At 37.2% G+C, this 15,052-nt stretch overlaps 1 protein-coding gene across 1 annotated transcript; it reads left to right on the forward strand.

The window, feature by feature from the left end:
- The first annotated feature begins 9,721 nt into the window (after positions 1-9,721).
- On the forward strand, positions 9,722-10,849 carry LOC149141530 (uncharacterized). The gene is made up of 3 exons (XM_089447448.1): positions 9,722-10,123; positions 10,251-10,317; positions 10,436-10,849. Exons 1-3 carry the CDS (start codon positions 9,945-9,947, stop codon positions 10,514-10,516), a joined length of 327 nt encoding a protein of 108 aa, XP_089303574.1. The 5' UTR covers positions 9,722-9,944; the 3' UTR covers positions 10,517-10,849.
- Positions 10,850-15,052: the final 4,203 nt, after the last annotated feature.

Consider the following 15,052-nt stretch of genomic DNA (forward strand, 5'->3'; position numbering starts at 1 on the left):
GTCAATACCTCGGTCAGCTACAACAAAGCAGAGTGACGCTTCTTCAAGTGACCATGAGGTAAGTATTTAAGATCTTTGAATACTTGGATTAAGATGCTCTTGTGTGAAAAGTGGGTTATGCCATTACCTTGATGATTGGAGCTACACGAAGTGGAAAGTTCTTCAGGGATAAAGGGAGAACAGGCCCTAAATATATCACGTTGATTGAGCCTCCTCTGAGTGACGATGAGAGAGAAGAACAGGCTTCACCGCAGAGTGTTGTCTAGTTAATAAAGGATTTCCACAAATACCTAATCCATGCACACCACCTTCACCTTCACCTCCATAGCATACACCTTCGCCCACACCACCACCACCTCTACCACTGTTCAATACGTCGAATACGATGAAGTTGCCTACTTTCAAGGGATTGGGAAATGAGGACCCATACCAGTTTTGGTTCGTTGCGAAGGCCATTTGGACAACACAGAATATTATAGATGATCATATGAAGAAAGCACAGTTGGTTAATTCTCTACAAGATCTTGCGTTGATGTGGTACATTAAGTACTGCATTAATAATCGGTGGCGTCATTAGTGGACACTCGGACTACTCTGAACAAGGAGTTCGGTAGGCCTAATTTTGAAACACAATCAGTAGTGGAGTTCAAGGAAATCGTGATGAGGGTCGGTGAAACACCTTGGGAGGTGGATCAAAGACTGAAGTGTGGAATCCATGAAGCCAATATGAATCTCATAGACAGTCAGCACTGGGATTGGTTTATAACCGTGCTCCGGCCTCACTTAAGAGTTGTCTTGTCACAACAAAAGATAGGGACTCAGACAGAAGTGCTGGAGATAGCAATGAGATTACATGAGATGCCTATCCAAGACACGATGTTGGGAGTTTAACAAATTCATGCGGAGTTGCAGAATATCTTCTTGGAGTTTCAAAGCTTGAAAAAGGAGAAAGCAACTCGGCCAGAGGTGCGTGAAGAAGTTTGGTACTTCAAGTGAAAAAACCAGGGACATGATAAGGATCACTGCCCTATTTTCGTGAATTATATGGAAGGGGATAAGATTTTGACCAGGTTTCACATGAGGACTTGCTTCTGGAATATAAGCTCAAGTTTGCAGTGCTTTTGAACCATATGGAACATAAGACTGCTAGAGAGGTATCTGAGCCATGTAAAGTTGTTGATACTGGATATTACTTGCCTGTATGGATCAACAAGATTAGGAATACCACTAGGATTAGGTTGAATAACTCCAACCATGTGAGGTTGTGATCCACTCACATGGGTTCCACCTGAAACAAGAGGGATATTTATATCCCCCCCCCAAGCTATGAATGAGCCAGTGGTACATTTGGTCGACTTAATTGGGGGGGATTGAGGAACAGATAGACTCATAAAACAAAATTGTCGATTGCACCAAAATGGAAGGCTGAAATGATGATAACGATTGTTGTGGAATAGTTGGTTGAATCGGAATTGAAGTAATGGCAATTTGCACAGGAATTTGAGAGGTCACGTTAGAAATAAACAGACCAGAAGTAGGCATAGAATTTGATGACCAAATTGGATTTTGGTACAATGAAGAAGCATTGGGAGTTCCTAAAAATAATTGAGCCAAGGTGGCAACATAGGCCCACTGTCTTCTTACATAAGGAAAGCCTTATGGGGGAAAGTCATATTCGAAGTCATTATCGACACTAGGAGTGTGAGTAGCGGAGACTTCCGGAGGACCTCAAGGAGAGGTTGGAATCTCACCTTCTGAAGCCATTGGTGGAAACAATTGACTAGGAGGAATCCGAGATGGATGAGGAGATAAATCCAAAGGAACACTAGTTTGATTGCATGGAATATAAGTATGTTAAGTAGATATCACCAAAGGATCATAGAGCGGAGTCAGAGGATCAGGAGTCTGACCCAGAAACCCCTTAAGACTCTGTGGACTCTCAGGGGTTTCTAGGTCAGACTCCTAAGACAATGATGAGTCTTGAGGTGGGGGACGAGAAAGAAGGGGTTGGATACTTGGGACAATTCCAAGTTCAAAGGCTTGAGCTTCAAGTGACTACGAAAGTTCAGGATGAACTTCTTATGAAGACCCTTCAGTATCAGACGCTGAAGGGGAACTGTGAGGTGAACCCGATGGTTTAGCCACGATGACTTTCTCTCAAGAATAGAAGGTGAAGAGATGATTTCATTGAGGGTTGATTAAATTAAAATTTACAATGATTTACTCAATGTGAGGCTAAGAAACAATTGCATGGGTTTGACATATTATCATTGGCAGTTAATTTTATGACACGAAATAACAAATAAATCAAAACGACTAATGCTAGGCAAGAGGGTTTACCAAGTATCCATGAACCATTGTATACACCTTAGTCAAAACCAAGGACTTGACATAAAATTACTGATCTTCCAGAATGTTGTGTTCGATGTATCACGTTTACAAGGCAACTAACTCGGTTACTTGTGGTGAAAATATAGCAACCTAGTGGGATCTCCCAATATATACTCAACAGTACGGGGAGCAAAATTTCATGTTAGCATTGTCTAATGCATAATCGTTCAATGAGAGCGTCCCTATATACCTTCCATACTGAAGTGCCTCCTATATACTTGAAATTATTGAAGAACCTTTGATATACTTCCGTATTGGGACGGATTTCAACCCCGAGATACAATGCAAACAGTTAATGATAGTTGTTATCTTTAAAGACGCTAGAACATGTCTCTAGCCTAGACCTCTAGATATTTGTGATAGGTTACAAATGCTCCTTAGGTTGATTGAGGTAAATTTTAAGTTTATCTTCAATTAAGTTTTAGTCTTGATGGCTCAACGATGTCACTTGAATTCCTATGATGCAACTAAATGATAAAAATGAAATCTTCTCATTCGATGAAGGCTAAACTAACGAAGGAAGAGGGACAAAAAATAATGCATCAATCAAGCAAAATGCATCAAAACACAACTATCTATCTTTCCAATGCAAAATGCAAAAATGAAATCTAATCTTCCACTTTAACTAAAAAAATGTAATGCCAAAATGCAATCCTATGAGACACAAAAATCACTTTCCTTTCACTAAGATGCACTAATATTTTGTTCTTTTCCTTTCACTTTAATTCAACAATGCAAAATAATGCAATGACTAAAGGAAAGAATGCATTCTAAGACAACTAAAATGAAATTTTCATTCATTTATGGTTTCGAATGCAAATCATTTCAAAAATACTTGAATGAAGAAATCTTTCACTTTTCTTTTCGAAACAAAGAAATCAAAACAAGCATCCACTTTCAGTCCTACCAAGGCAAACAACTGTAATCTATGTTTGACAATGGATCAAAAGCAATTTCCAAAGTACCAAAACAATCCAACACTAATGAAAATAACTTCACAAGCACGAACCAAAATCAACTTGAAAATGGTGTCTTGACTACAGCAAGACTCCTAAATGGAAGCAATCAATCTCACAGAGACAAGCCAAGAAATGAGTGGAGGATGATCTATAAACCCTAGGAACCCTGGAAGGCAATTAAGCTTCAAACACACATCAACAAATCCAAGAGACAATTGCAATCACACAAGGATAACAATCAAGACAAACACACTGTAGTTACACTGGAAAATCACTAAAAGAGGTTGAAAACCACTGAGAACAAGAAGAAACCCTAATTTTCTTCTATCCTCTAGGATCAACGTGCCTATTAAAGGAAAAAGGGTGATGAAACGTAGAACAATGCGACTGTAATTTGAAAATTAGCGCCGTTAGCACTTCTGTCGGAGCATAAAATGAACTAGGCCAGAAAAATAAGGAAAAAATAAAAATGTTCAAGATCAGAGCAGGCTTAACATTCTCAGGCAATAACCAGTGACTAAAAATAACTACAATGATGCACACAAGCCAAGAAATTGACAGTTATTCAAACTCATTAGAGAATCTTATCGAAGGAATTGATGGAAAGGGTTGTAGCTTCCCCAGTGGAGTCGCTATTTTGTTGTCTAGGTAAATCCTCTTCGCGAACATAGATGATCCCTCTAGCTTAATGAGTGGGACTAGCAACCTACGTGACAATATACAAGACACTTTCCTAAATTACAATCGAAATGAGAGAAGAGGAAGATGGCCTACCTCATTTTGATGCTATAATGCACTCCTTTGTTGAAAATCTCGAATCGCTTGCTTCTCAGGCTCAGCTCTATTTCTCACAACATTTTAATATCTTCACAAGATATCAAAGACACAACAAAGAATACAAGTGCAACAAACATAATCGAAAGTAATCCACTTAACATATCAAAGAACATTAAGATAAATGATGCATTAACACAAATATTGATGGAAAGTGAACCAACAATTGTATATATTAATGAAATAAAGGAGGAAGCATACAACCAAGCCTTTATGTCAATAAGCTCTCCTTGAGTGAATTTACAAGTCCAAGCTCTATCTCTCCAAGAACTCCTTCTCCAAGCCAAATGAGTAGCATGTAGGCACTATCTCAGCATAAGGGTGCAAATAATCAGAGACCAACCATTTGGGAATGGGAGAGGATGAATATATAGGCAGGGAAAGGGAGTTAAGATCTCTCCAACGATAGGGGAAGGCCCTCATCTCAAGGAGGTAGCTCATAGGGATAAGATCAAAGGGAAATATTGGGAGAATTCGACCATATCCACATTGAACAACTCTAGCTCGTTGTTCTGAAAGCCTCTAGATCACGAAGCTTCTTGTCCTTTTTGGGAAAACATGCCTTTTAGGGATCAACGCGAGTATCCAAGTAAAAAGCACGCTAGTAGTGCGAGGCTAGTATAGTGCAACTCACCGTCCGCACTAGTTTCCAGTGTCATAGTCACGCTGGTCCTGAAATTAGGGTTTTAGAGATTACTTCTTCAGGGAAGGCTCAAGGCATGTTTCCATTAGTGTTTTTAGAGAGGATCAAAATTGTATATTAGGATGGGTACACTACATGATTGCCAAGTTTCGGGCACTTCAGGGTATGACATAGGGAAGTGTAGGAGGCATGACAAAATACTATGTAACAATCCTCTTCCTCTTCTTTGGAAGAGGTCCCATCTTTGGTATTCTGCCTTATTTTTTCCTACACTAGATCGAACCATAATTGCTCCCAACTCGGTAGTCTCTCTACCATTTACCGAATCTTGATAGGTATGCTACCTCTTAGGAAGGCCCAAAAGGGCTAGAGCTACCAAGTCTTCTTCAAGGGCATTAACACTGACCCCGCCAAGCTCATCATGACACTATGTAAACCTGCTCATGTACTACATAATTGTGTCATTATTTTTCATCTCGTTACTTCGAAGCTCGTCCTTGAGTGTCACCTTCTTGTGGTCACTATTGTTCTCGAACAATTCTGTCAGTGATTTCCACATCGCAAACGAAGTCTCTTTTTCGTGGAGATTCAAGACAATATAATCCCGAACTCCCTCCAATATGATTCTCCTCGCTTTGGCCACATCCTTCTTCCACTGAGAAAGATTATGGCCATCAAATACTTTGGGTTTTTCTACACCTGTCTTGATGTATTCTAGCAACCCATTATCATCCAATACTGCCTCCATTCAGATCTTCCATGCCACAAAATTTGTAGTTCCTTCCAAAGCATACTCGAGCCTGAGTCCATTGAAAGCCATCTTCTCATTCCTGGAGAAAACCTTTAACATTGATCTTCGAATTCAAACCTCCTGCAATGACAACATCAAAGTCTCTTCTCTACTGTGACTCTAACTATGATACCATGTAGAAATTAATTTGTAGATTCTAAACTATTCATGAAATTTACTAAATCACAAGACTAGAAGCTACTCTACTAATATGCAGAAGTAAATTCACGATTGAGAACAAAAATCATTAACATGCATCAAGATTCAACACACATACATAGAGATTTATCTCAGGGAAAGAAACTGGTCAAAACCCCTTACTATTTGTATTTCATTAATCAAAGAATATGGATGAATATAATATGCTCTTCTCAAATTTGAGCTCAACCTGCACCTGTATCTTCTATCCTCTGCTTGACTAACTGACCTTGTCCAATACTTAGCCAAAATTTCGAGCGTCCACGCTCCTATTTCCTTGCACTATTCCTCAAGGAATTAGCCCCCTATTAATTAGAAAATTCCTCAATTTGGATTGCACAATTCCTATAGGTCCTTCTATGATTGCATGTATTGCCTGTACAACTCGGAACAATTTACAACTGATAGTACATTGTCCTTAAAATCTAATCTCAACTAGGTAACTAGAATTCTCTGCATGCATGAGTTAATTTAGCTTGATTAATTAGTTAACTGTATGATCACTCAATGTGAAAAAAGTTACACACCCTTGTCACTCAGTGTGAAAAATTTACACACACTTGACTGAACCTCCACTAGTTCTACTAACATTGAGAACTAGTTACATTGACAATAATTGAAATTAACTGAAATATATTGCTAAAAATTAGAAATCAATCATGTAGAACTGAACACAAGTGTCTCCAACTTGAATTTACTAAGTTAAATGAGTGCAAGAGCCATGTCACTTCAGTTAAATACCTCCAAGTATTCTGCTGAAATTGAAATTCGAATTTCTCCTAATTTAATCAAGGAAAAATTAAATTAGGAATTTCTTGCTGCATTTTCAACATGTAACTTCGTATGAATTGCAATTGTATACAACTTATGGGCTTTCAGGCTTCTAACCGGGCCCACTTGTATGCCCTACTGAAAATAGATGTTGTTCTTCCTTTATAGTGTTACTATGGAGGTTTCGAGCTTGGTCCACCTTCCACCTGTCGGCCTCTGCAGACCTCCACCTGTCGGCCCCACTACAATGATTGACTCTCAACAGAAATTGCTTCCAAGTTTTCACTTTCTAGGCAATCATAATTATGGGTTCTGTTTATTGACGGTCTATCAATTGTTGTACCCTGCTAGGCTGACTCCATGCTCTCCTGCATTACCTTTTAATAATAGTTACTGGCTTCCAGGTTTTCGAGCTTTCAGGCCTCCATGCTTTAGGGCTTCCGATATTTCTAGCACTGTTCTTGCTACCCCGACTCAATGCTATCACAGATCTCTTTTAAATAAGGTGGTGAGCTTCCAAGCCTTCCAGGGTTCTGGGCTTTTTGACACTACAACTTTAACCATGGAGATCCTAACTTCGTCTAGCCCTAACTTTTAATCCCAAGGACCATTTATGGACTTCCACATACCATTCGAAATATTTTTAAAGCAATATCCAACTATGCCATAACCAAGAGCATATGAGGTAATCACATGGGGAAGAAATGTCTCCAAAGTCTGGGACTCCCAACCATCATAGTCATCATTTTATAGCTTCTCCATTAAGCCTGCTACTATGGTGATTCTCTACAAGTGACTATAGTAACAATAGGAATCCCCCCTGAGTGCCTCCAAGGCCTGAGACTCCCAACCATCGTAGTCATAGTATTACAGTTTCTTTAATAAGCTTTCTACTATGATGGTTCTCTACCATAGATTGCAGGAACCATGGAACTCCCCCTAAGCTCAACAGACCATGCACACCAATACCAACACACTTGCTGATAATAACAATTGTCCAACACATATCCTAGCACGAATATTGACGTCAATGCCAACACACTAGCTTCCACTAGCCATACATGCAATGGAAACTGTCCAACACATACTGGGACAGGTATTTCCAAAACCTCTCTCTCACATGCATTTCATTTAATGAACATGTTGATAGTTTCACTTGGGTTGGCACTTTGGATCAGGGTTAGCTCTCAGTAGATGATGCATATTGGTACCTCACTCTTCTTCCTCCAGACCTGACATCTAATAAATGGTTTAAGAAAATATGGGGTGGAATATCCCACTCAAGTTGAAAGTGTTTCAGTTGGTTGGCTTGGTGAAACAAAGTATTGACGGGGGACAATTTGTGTCAAAGGGGCTTCAATGGTCCAGGCAAATGCATATTATGTAGATCTCAATTGGAAGATGTGGTTTACCTATTTCTGAAGTGCTCATTTGCAAATTTAATTTGGTCAGGAGTGATGAATATATTAAATATACATGTAGTTTTGAACTCTTCTTCATCTGAGGCTTGTTTACAGGACTGTATCCATCCTTATAAGGTATATCACACACTTTATTTATATTTTGGAGCACTATGTGTTGTTGAAATGCATTATATTTGAGAACTCTCCTCTGAATATAAATGCATCATGTATAAGGATTGTTGCATACTAAATATGGAACCGGGGCTTGTGTATTGTAAGAGTTCAATGAGGAGCATACTTTTAATTAATTCTTTGGGAAAATTCCCTCTAGGGTTATTTGATGGTGCTGCCGTAAATAACACTTGTGGGCGTGGATCATATATTATTTTAAATCTTAGACATCATTACCACTTCTACTGGTATGGAAGAGATGGCACTATTACTCGAGCTGAGGTAATTGCTCTATGGGGGCTCCTTCTTTGATTCAAAGGTGGTGGTCAAGTGGTCCACCATTCAAACATCTTTCAACCCACCACTATTGATTAACTCGTTACAAAATATAAAGTTGTTGTCTGAACAATTTCAGGTGATAACTTATTCTCATATTCACAGGGAGTTGAATGGGATTGCATCTAAGGTTGGGCACAACTATCCATTTGGGGAGATTTTATACACCTCATTTGAGAACTACATTTTCTAGGGATCTAGGAAAATACACTTTACTTTATTTAGCAATTAGTGTGGTTGGTATAATGGTCGTTGTTTTTGGTCAATTATGTGGACAAATTATGAAACTAAAATGTAGGTTGAGGCTTTTATAGATGCATTTCAGTGGTACAATACATAAAGATTCTTAGGTGATTGATTTCTACTTTCCTTAAGGTTTGTGTTGATGGACGTCATTTTGTTTTCTAGAAAATCCGATTCATATTTTCTCCTTGGTTCAGACACTTTTTTTGTGGGATGGCATCATATGAGTTTTTTCCATCAATTGATGAGGTCTACTTTCCACACTTAGGGTTGACTAATTTCCACTGATGTGATTTGTTGTTTTTTGGGCCGGTAGTAGTTTGTTGTTGGATAGTTAATGTTAATTAGGTTCTTTTATTGCACATTTTTGTAACAAGTAGATATAATAATTATTTCCTATTGGATCATGTTTTCATTTTGGCGGAAGAATATATCCATCGATATATGTAAATAACTTATTTTAATTTATGAATTCAGACTTACTTGATCCATATTTTGCAAATTGAAATTCTTTCCCAAAAAATCACATACGTGTTTGAAACCATTCAATGTGGTTCATCTTCAAAACTAAGATGGAGAGCCTAATTTTAGCAAAAGAATAAATATTCAAAAAAATGCACACAAAATTAAATCAAACAATTGAAATAAAACAGTGACACAAAAAATACTTCAAATAACTAAATATTGATTAAATAACGGTCAAAAATATATTAAGTAATAAATATTAAACTAAAACCATTAAAATAAAAATAACAATAAAAAATAATAAACCAATCAAACCAAACCCAACAATTCATATGGCATGCTAAAAAAATAGATAATAAATAATAATAATAAAAAAAATATATTATTTCAAAATAAAAATTAATTAAAAAAATTAATTGAAATACATCCAACAAAATATACCCTCTTAAATGAAATGAAATGAAACTCATCGGACATAAAGTGAAAACACATTTTTCAATTCATCTTATCGAGTTACACGCTACTCTATTTTATACCTTGAGCTGTCTCTATGGAGAGTTGAAAAGGAGCATGTCGGGATTCGATCTGCGGTCGCGTGGTCCTCCAAACAGCGGGCATTGCCGGACTATTATAAGATATGCCAGATGAAACCCTCTTTTATGGAAAATGAGTGCTTTTATATAAACGGTTACCATTGCTTTGGAGTTTGGGGTTGATTTTGCTCGGAGATTTTCAGAGACATGGCGAGCCGAGGAGAGGAAAAGGAGCCGAAGCAGAAGAAAGATAGAGATGTGGGAAATCGACTCAAGATTCGCTGCACGGCAATCCAGAAGTTTCTTCTGGACCAAACCACTGGCTCCGAGAGGAGCATCCGGAACGCCTTTGGCAATAATCCGGATACAAGCAAAGCACTTAGAATGTAAGATGAGGCCGCATATTTGTAAATATTTTAAGAAAATTGTTTTCTTTTCACTCTTTCAGGGTTAAAGATTTGAGCAAACACAGCGATATATCAATTTCATAGTGCTGATGTATTCTCTTTGCAGGCTCGTAAAAGAACACAAAGTTAAGCGTTTTGGGAGTGGCGGAAGATCCGATCCCTTTGTTTATATGGTCAGAATTTGTCTCAAATTTTCGTCTGGCTGTCTTTGTTGTCTTGCAGGTACCTTTATTTTATTTTTTATTTTTTTCCTCCTAACAAATATTCACTGTTCTTTTACTGTCGGTGCAGGCTCTGGTTCCTCCTCCTGTGAGCGACCTCGAGTGTCTAAAGGAGGCAGACGAGATGTATGATTTTCTGAACGTGGAATAGAGGGAAATTCCGTCACAATTCTTCGTGGCGTTGCAGGTTTTAACGATTCAGAATTTATGCGTGAATTCTTTTAACTTCTTAAAGCATTTTGTAAAGACTGAAGAAAATTAGCCTTGAACTATAGGAAAGCCTGATGCCTCTGTTTTCAAGTCTTAATAAAGAATTTTGTTTACCCTAGATCATAATTTTCTGGTTTGACGAGCTATTATGTTTCTGTTTTAAAAGAACCTCTGGATCCTTCAATTCCTGCGATGAGTTATGATGACCCATGAGAATTTTGGGACAATGGTTTCTGAAGAAATTAAAAAATGTCCAGAAATTAACATTCTTTTATTTTATTTTTTTATATCCAAGACTGTACTGTTCACTGTTTAGCTTGTAACTGTTCAGCGTGTAGATTTTTAGTTTGAAAGGATTGTGCTGCGATGTGGTCTGTGTGCATATCTGATGTCAAAAATTACTTGTTCTTTATATTCCTTCACAACTCACATAATATTTCAATCAATGAATTGACTCAAAATCCCGTGATCTTTTCTTTGGGAAGTCTTGCCACGTGTGTGACGCTGATATTCCCATTATCACAATGTAATAATTATGAGAAATTTGTTATTTTTATGATATTGAAATTTAATTCCTAGAAAATTATATTATTATTGAATATATGAACTTTAGAATATTGTCAAAGCATAACACGTTATATTGTCAATATAATCACATTTATGAGTTTTAAAATATTTTCAAATGTGTAGCTTAATTAATAAATAATTTTTTTTGGTGGGAATGAGTGTAGTTTTATTAATAAATAATTTTTTTGGTTGGAATGAGTGTGGTTTTACTAATAAATATTTTTTTGGTTGGAATGAGTGTAGTTTTATTAATAAATAAATTTTTTTGGTTGGAATTAGTGATTTAATTTCATCAAGATTGTGATTTTTTGTTGTGTAAAATGCACTTTTGAATGTATGAATGGATATAGCATCTTAAGATATCCCTTAGAGACTCCAATTTTGTAGATTAAACGAGTTAAACTTATGATTCTTAAAAATCTCGACCAAACCCTAATGAGAGTGGGAATGGAGGCGCAAAAGGAAGAAGAGGAGTTTGCATGTCACCTCATAGAGGAATGCGGTATTAATGATTAGGGTGATGTGGCTGCATCTTAGCATGCACAAGCATGCAAAATTCATGAACTCTTCACGCCATGGTAGTTGCACTCCATCTCCATCGGTATATGTTCTGATTTGTTCAGGGCTTTAGTTGAAAGCTTTCCCTTGGACTCGATGTAGGTGGGATCCTTAATGATCTTAACTGTTGTCAAGGGGTTGTTTCTTGTTAGGCTTCTTGTATCTTTAGCTTTGTCTATCATTTCTCTACCCCATTCATTTTTTCTAGTGCTGGTAACTAGGAAAGGGGGGATTTCACTATGCTTTGACACAAGATTGGCTTTGCAATGTCTGTTGGTGGGAGATATGCCTCATGTAAAGGAAGAAACTCAAAGGTACGTTGGGAACTCAGACAATACCACTTATGTGAATAGGAGGACCTTCCATGCACTAAAAGAACTAGCGCTCCAACTTATTTTCAGAGTCTACATTTCTAGTGGAGGTCCAAGCTTTTGGTTTAAGGTATTTTTGGTTGCTTTTGCTTGATTTGATTTAGTTGTTTTCTGTAATTCCCATATCTAGTTTATGTTGGGGTGCTATATCTTACTTGGTGATGGTGCATCTTCATTTTGTTTCAGTTATCTTTACCCTATGACGCCCTATTGTTTAATTCCCTCACTAAGAACGGTTGTCTCTAGCTCAGTTCTTTCCTTGGCCATCTTTGGCTTTACCTCACCCTCTTGTTCGTTTCTTATCCAATCTTAGTTAACCTCTGTCTTGAGCTTGATATCCCTTGCCATCTAGTTGCAATGCCGAGACAACGGATGAGAAGCCATTGAGGAGGTTGTGGCCATGGCCCTAAAGTTGTAGTTGTGCTCAGCAACAAGCTCAGGAAACTGTTGAGACCTTTCAATATGTTGTTCCTCTTGCCACCCGCAATGAAATTCACCATTTTGAAGCCTGAGTTGTTGCTAAGAGACAAATTTTGCCTGATTCTGAATTATTGGATGAGGTTTCACAATCGCTGCTTGACCCTAGTCATACCAAGGGAAGAAGGAAGAAAGACCTCAATGTTGTTTCCCTACACTAGCAAATGAAGACCCTCCTGATAAGGATCGTAAATGATAAACAAGAGGAAAGATGCAATATTTTTTTTTGCCTTGGAGGACATTAAACATGGTCAACGAAATCAAGAGTTTTGCATGGAAAGATTGGAAGCTAGGATTGCTCATATTGAAAGTCTTTTCCAGCATGAAATGGAGCCCATAGCCCCACCAGGATCTAGTGCCAAAGACCCTACACCAATCACTTCTTCAAACTCTTAAGTGACTATTATGTTGGTCAAAAGCCTTTTGTTATGCAACCTCCTAGCAGATAAAACTATTTTGAGAAAGTATTTTGTATTGTGGATATTTTTCTTATATCGGAGGCGCCTAATATTTTCTGGTTTCCTTCAAGGTAGAATGAAGCTGTCTACATTGAGCTATGTTTGTTACAGGACCTATTGATGACATATTTTGACACTTTATTTTGTTAAGGATATACAAACTTTAATTCACAAAAAAATATAAAAAAAGAAAAGAAAAGAAAAAAGAACACTAGATTTTGGGCCATTTCATCTATTAGTTAGGCAAAATACCTTTGATGCACTCCAACTTTGCTGATTAAACAACTTAAACTTATGATTCTTAAAATTATCTATCCTATTTTTGGCAAAATTGATTTAAAAAAGTTCCTAGAAAGAACCATTTCATCTATTTATTAGATTAAACAATTTTTAAATATAATTAATTTCATATATATATATATATATAATATATATATATTTGTTTTGTTTTTTTTCTTCTGAAGAAAAAATTGTAATTTTATTCAACCTTAAAAACTAGGGACAAAATTACATTTTGTAGATACCTGAGAGCATTCGATCATGATAGTAATAAGGCTTTCACAAAGATGAGCATAGAGCTCTAAGAAAACATTCCTCCAATAACTAGAGGTCCATGAAACAACTATAAAAAAATTACATTTGGGGCTAAGTGTAAAAGCATTTAGCTACCCTTTTCTTCCTTCTTTTTCTCTAATTTTCGCCAAACTCCTTGACTGGGAGTGGCATTTACAATTTCTAGTTGGTTCTCTTATGTAATTACCATTTCATTGTGTGCCACCTTCAAAGGGGTCTCTTTGTTTGAGTCTGAACTATCTGATGCATGAGGTCTTTTAATGCCTCCTGTCTCAGAGGGAGGCAATTTGTTCTATTGTACTAGAACCATGGTTTTTGTTGCTGTTGTCACTTGTGTGCTTTGAATCATTGTTCCCTTGTGCTCAATCCCTTCATCCACAAATGTTTCTTGTGATTTCTGGGTATCCATAGGGTTCTTTGTTATTTCGTCATCCTCTTCGTATGAGGAAAGTTGTTCCTGAAACTACCAACCCTTTGGATTTTGGGTTTTTTTCTTTTTCCTCTTTAGATCTTTCTTTGCATGTGGACACGAGTTTTGTAGATGTCCCATCTGAAGACAACAACATCAAAATGTCATATTTTCAAAATCTAAACATTGGGTTCATTGTAAACTATTATGAATCAGGGGAATATGATCAAATAAACCCTTACTAAGGTATACTTCTACACAGATCCTGACAAAGGTAATAATTCCCTTTAAAGGTCTATCCAAATCCATCTTTACATACTTCCCTAGAGTGTTTCCAATTTTTTCTAGAACTTGGTGGTGCCGGAAAGGAAGAGGAAGGTTGTGTAATCTTACCCAAACCAACATTTTGGAAACCACCATGGTGTTGGCATCAAACCCTCGAAACCATGGTATTGTAAAAATGGCGCAACTACCCCAAAACCATGGGCCCTCATTTAGGGCAAAGTACGCATCCTTCAATGTAGCAAATTGTACAACAAAAAGCCACTTTGAACATAAGTGGATTTCACAATTTGAGGTCCAATTTGTACATACCCAATGATGTAGATCGCCCATTTTTTTCCAAAAGCCATTAAATCTACAAATAACTACTTAAGATTGGAGAGTGGAGAACCATTCTATAACTTTTGAAACATTTACTACCATTGTCGAACCCTGATCTACTTGTTCCACTATGTAAGGGCCAAGAATATTGATGTTTGGAACATATTTATTTTGTGACTCTACTGGTCTCTTCACTACATCCTTAAAAGAAACTAGACCCTTAGGGTTACTGAGGCCAGAAAAACCTCCCCTCAATCGCAAATTGATGAAGACAGATGAGTTTCGTTCAATACCATAATCTTGCAACATAAATTCATTTTGCATAAATCTACCGACAAAATAAATTTTGAAACTCCATCACGATACCTATCCTATTTTGAATATCTTGCTTCAAATCAAATACCAGATCCATGTCCTAGACCTCTAAAATGATCGATCTCCCATCAAGGGTTTTTACAAAG

This window comes from Pinus tabuliformis, chromosome X (genome assembly GCF_031772625.1).
Source record: "Pinus tabuliformis cultivar Carrire ecotype Pingquan chromosome X, CPIR1, whole genome shotgun sequence".
Classification (NCBI taxonomy): Eukaryota; Viridiplantae; Streptophyta; class Pinopsida; order Pinales; family Pinaceae; genus Pinus; species Pinus tabuliformis.

What these genes read in the sequence shown, in the direction of transcription:
- LOC149141530 (XM_089447448.1), top strand. Translation starts at nt 9,945, where the DNA reads ATGGCGAGCCGAGGAGAGGAAAAGGAGCCGAAGCAGAAGAAAGATAGA. An exon ending in ACAAGCAAAGCACTTAGAAT is followed by an intron (nt 10,124 to 10,250) that starts GTAAGATGAGGC and finishes TTCTCTTTGCAG; the next exon opens with GCTCGTAAAAGAACACAAAG. An exon ending in CCGATCCCTTTGTTTATATG is followed by an intron (nt 10,318 to 10,435) that starts GTCAGAATTTGT and finishes CTGTCGGTGCAG; the next exon opens with GCTCTGGTTCCTCCTCCTGT.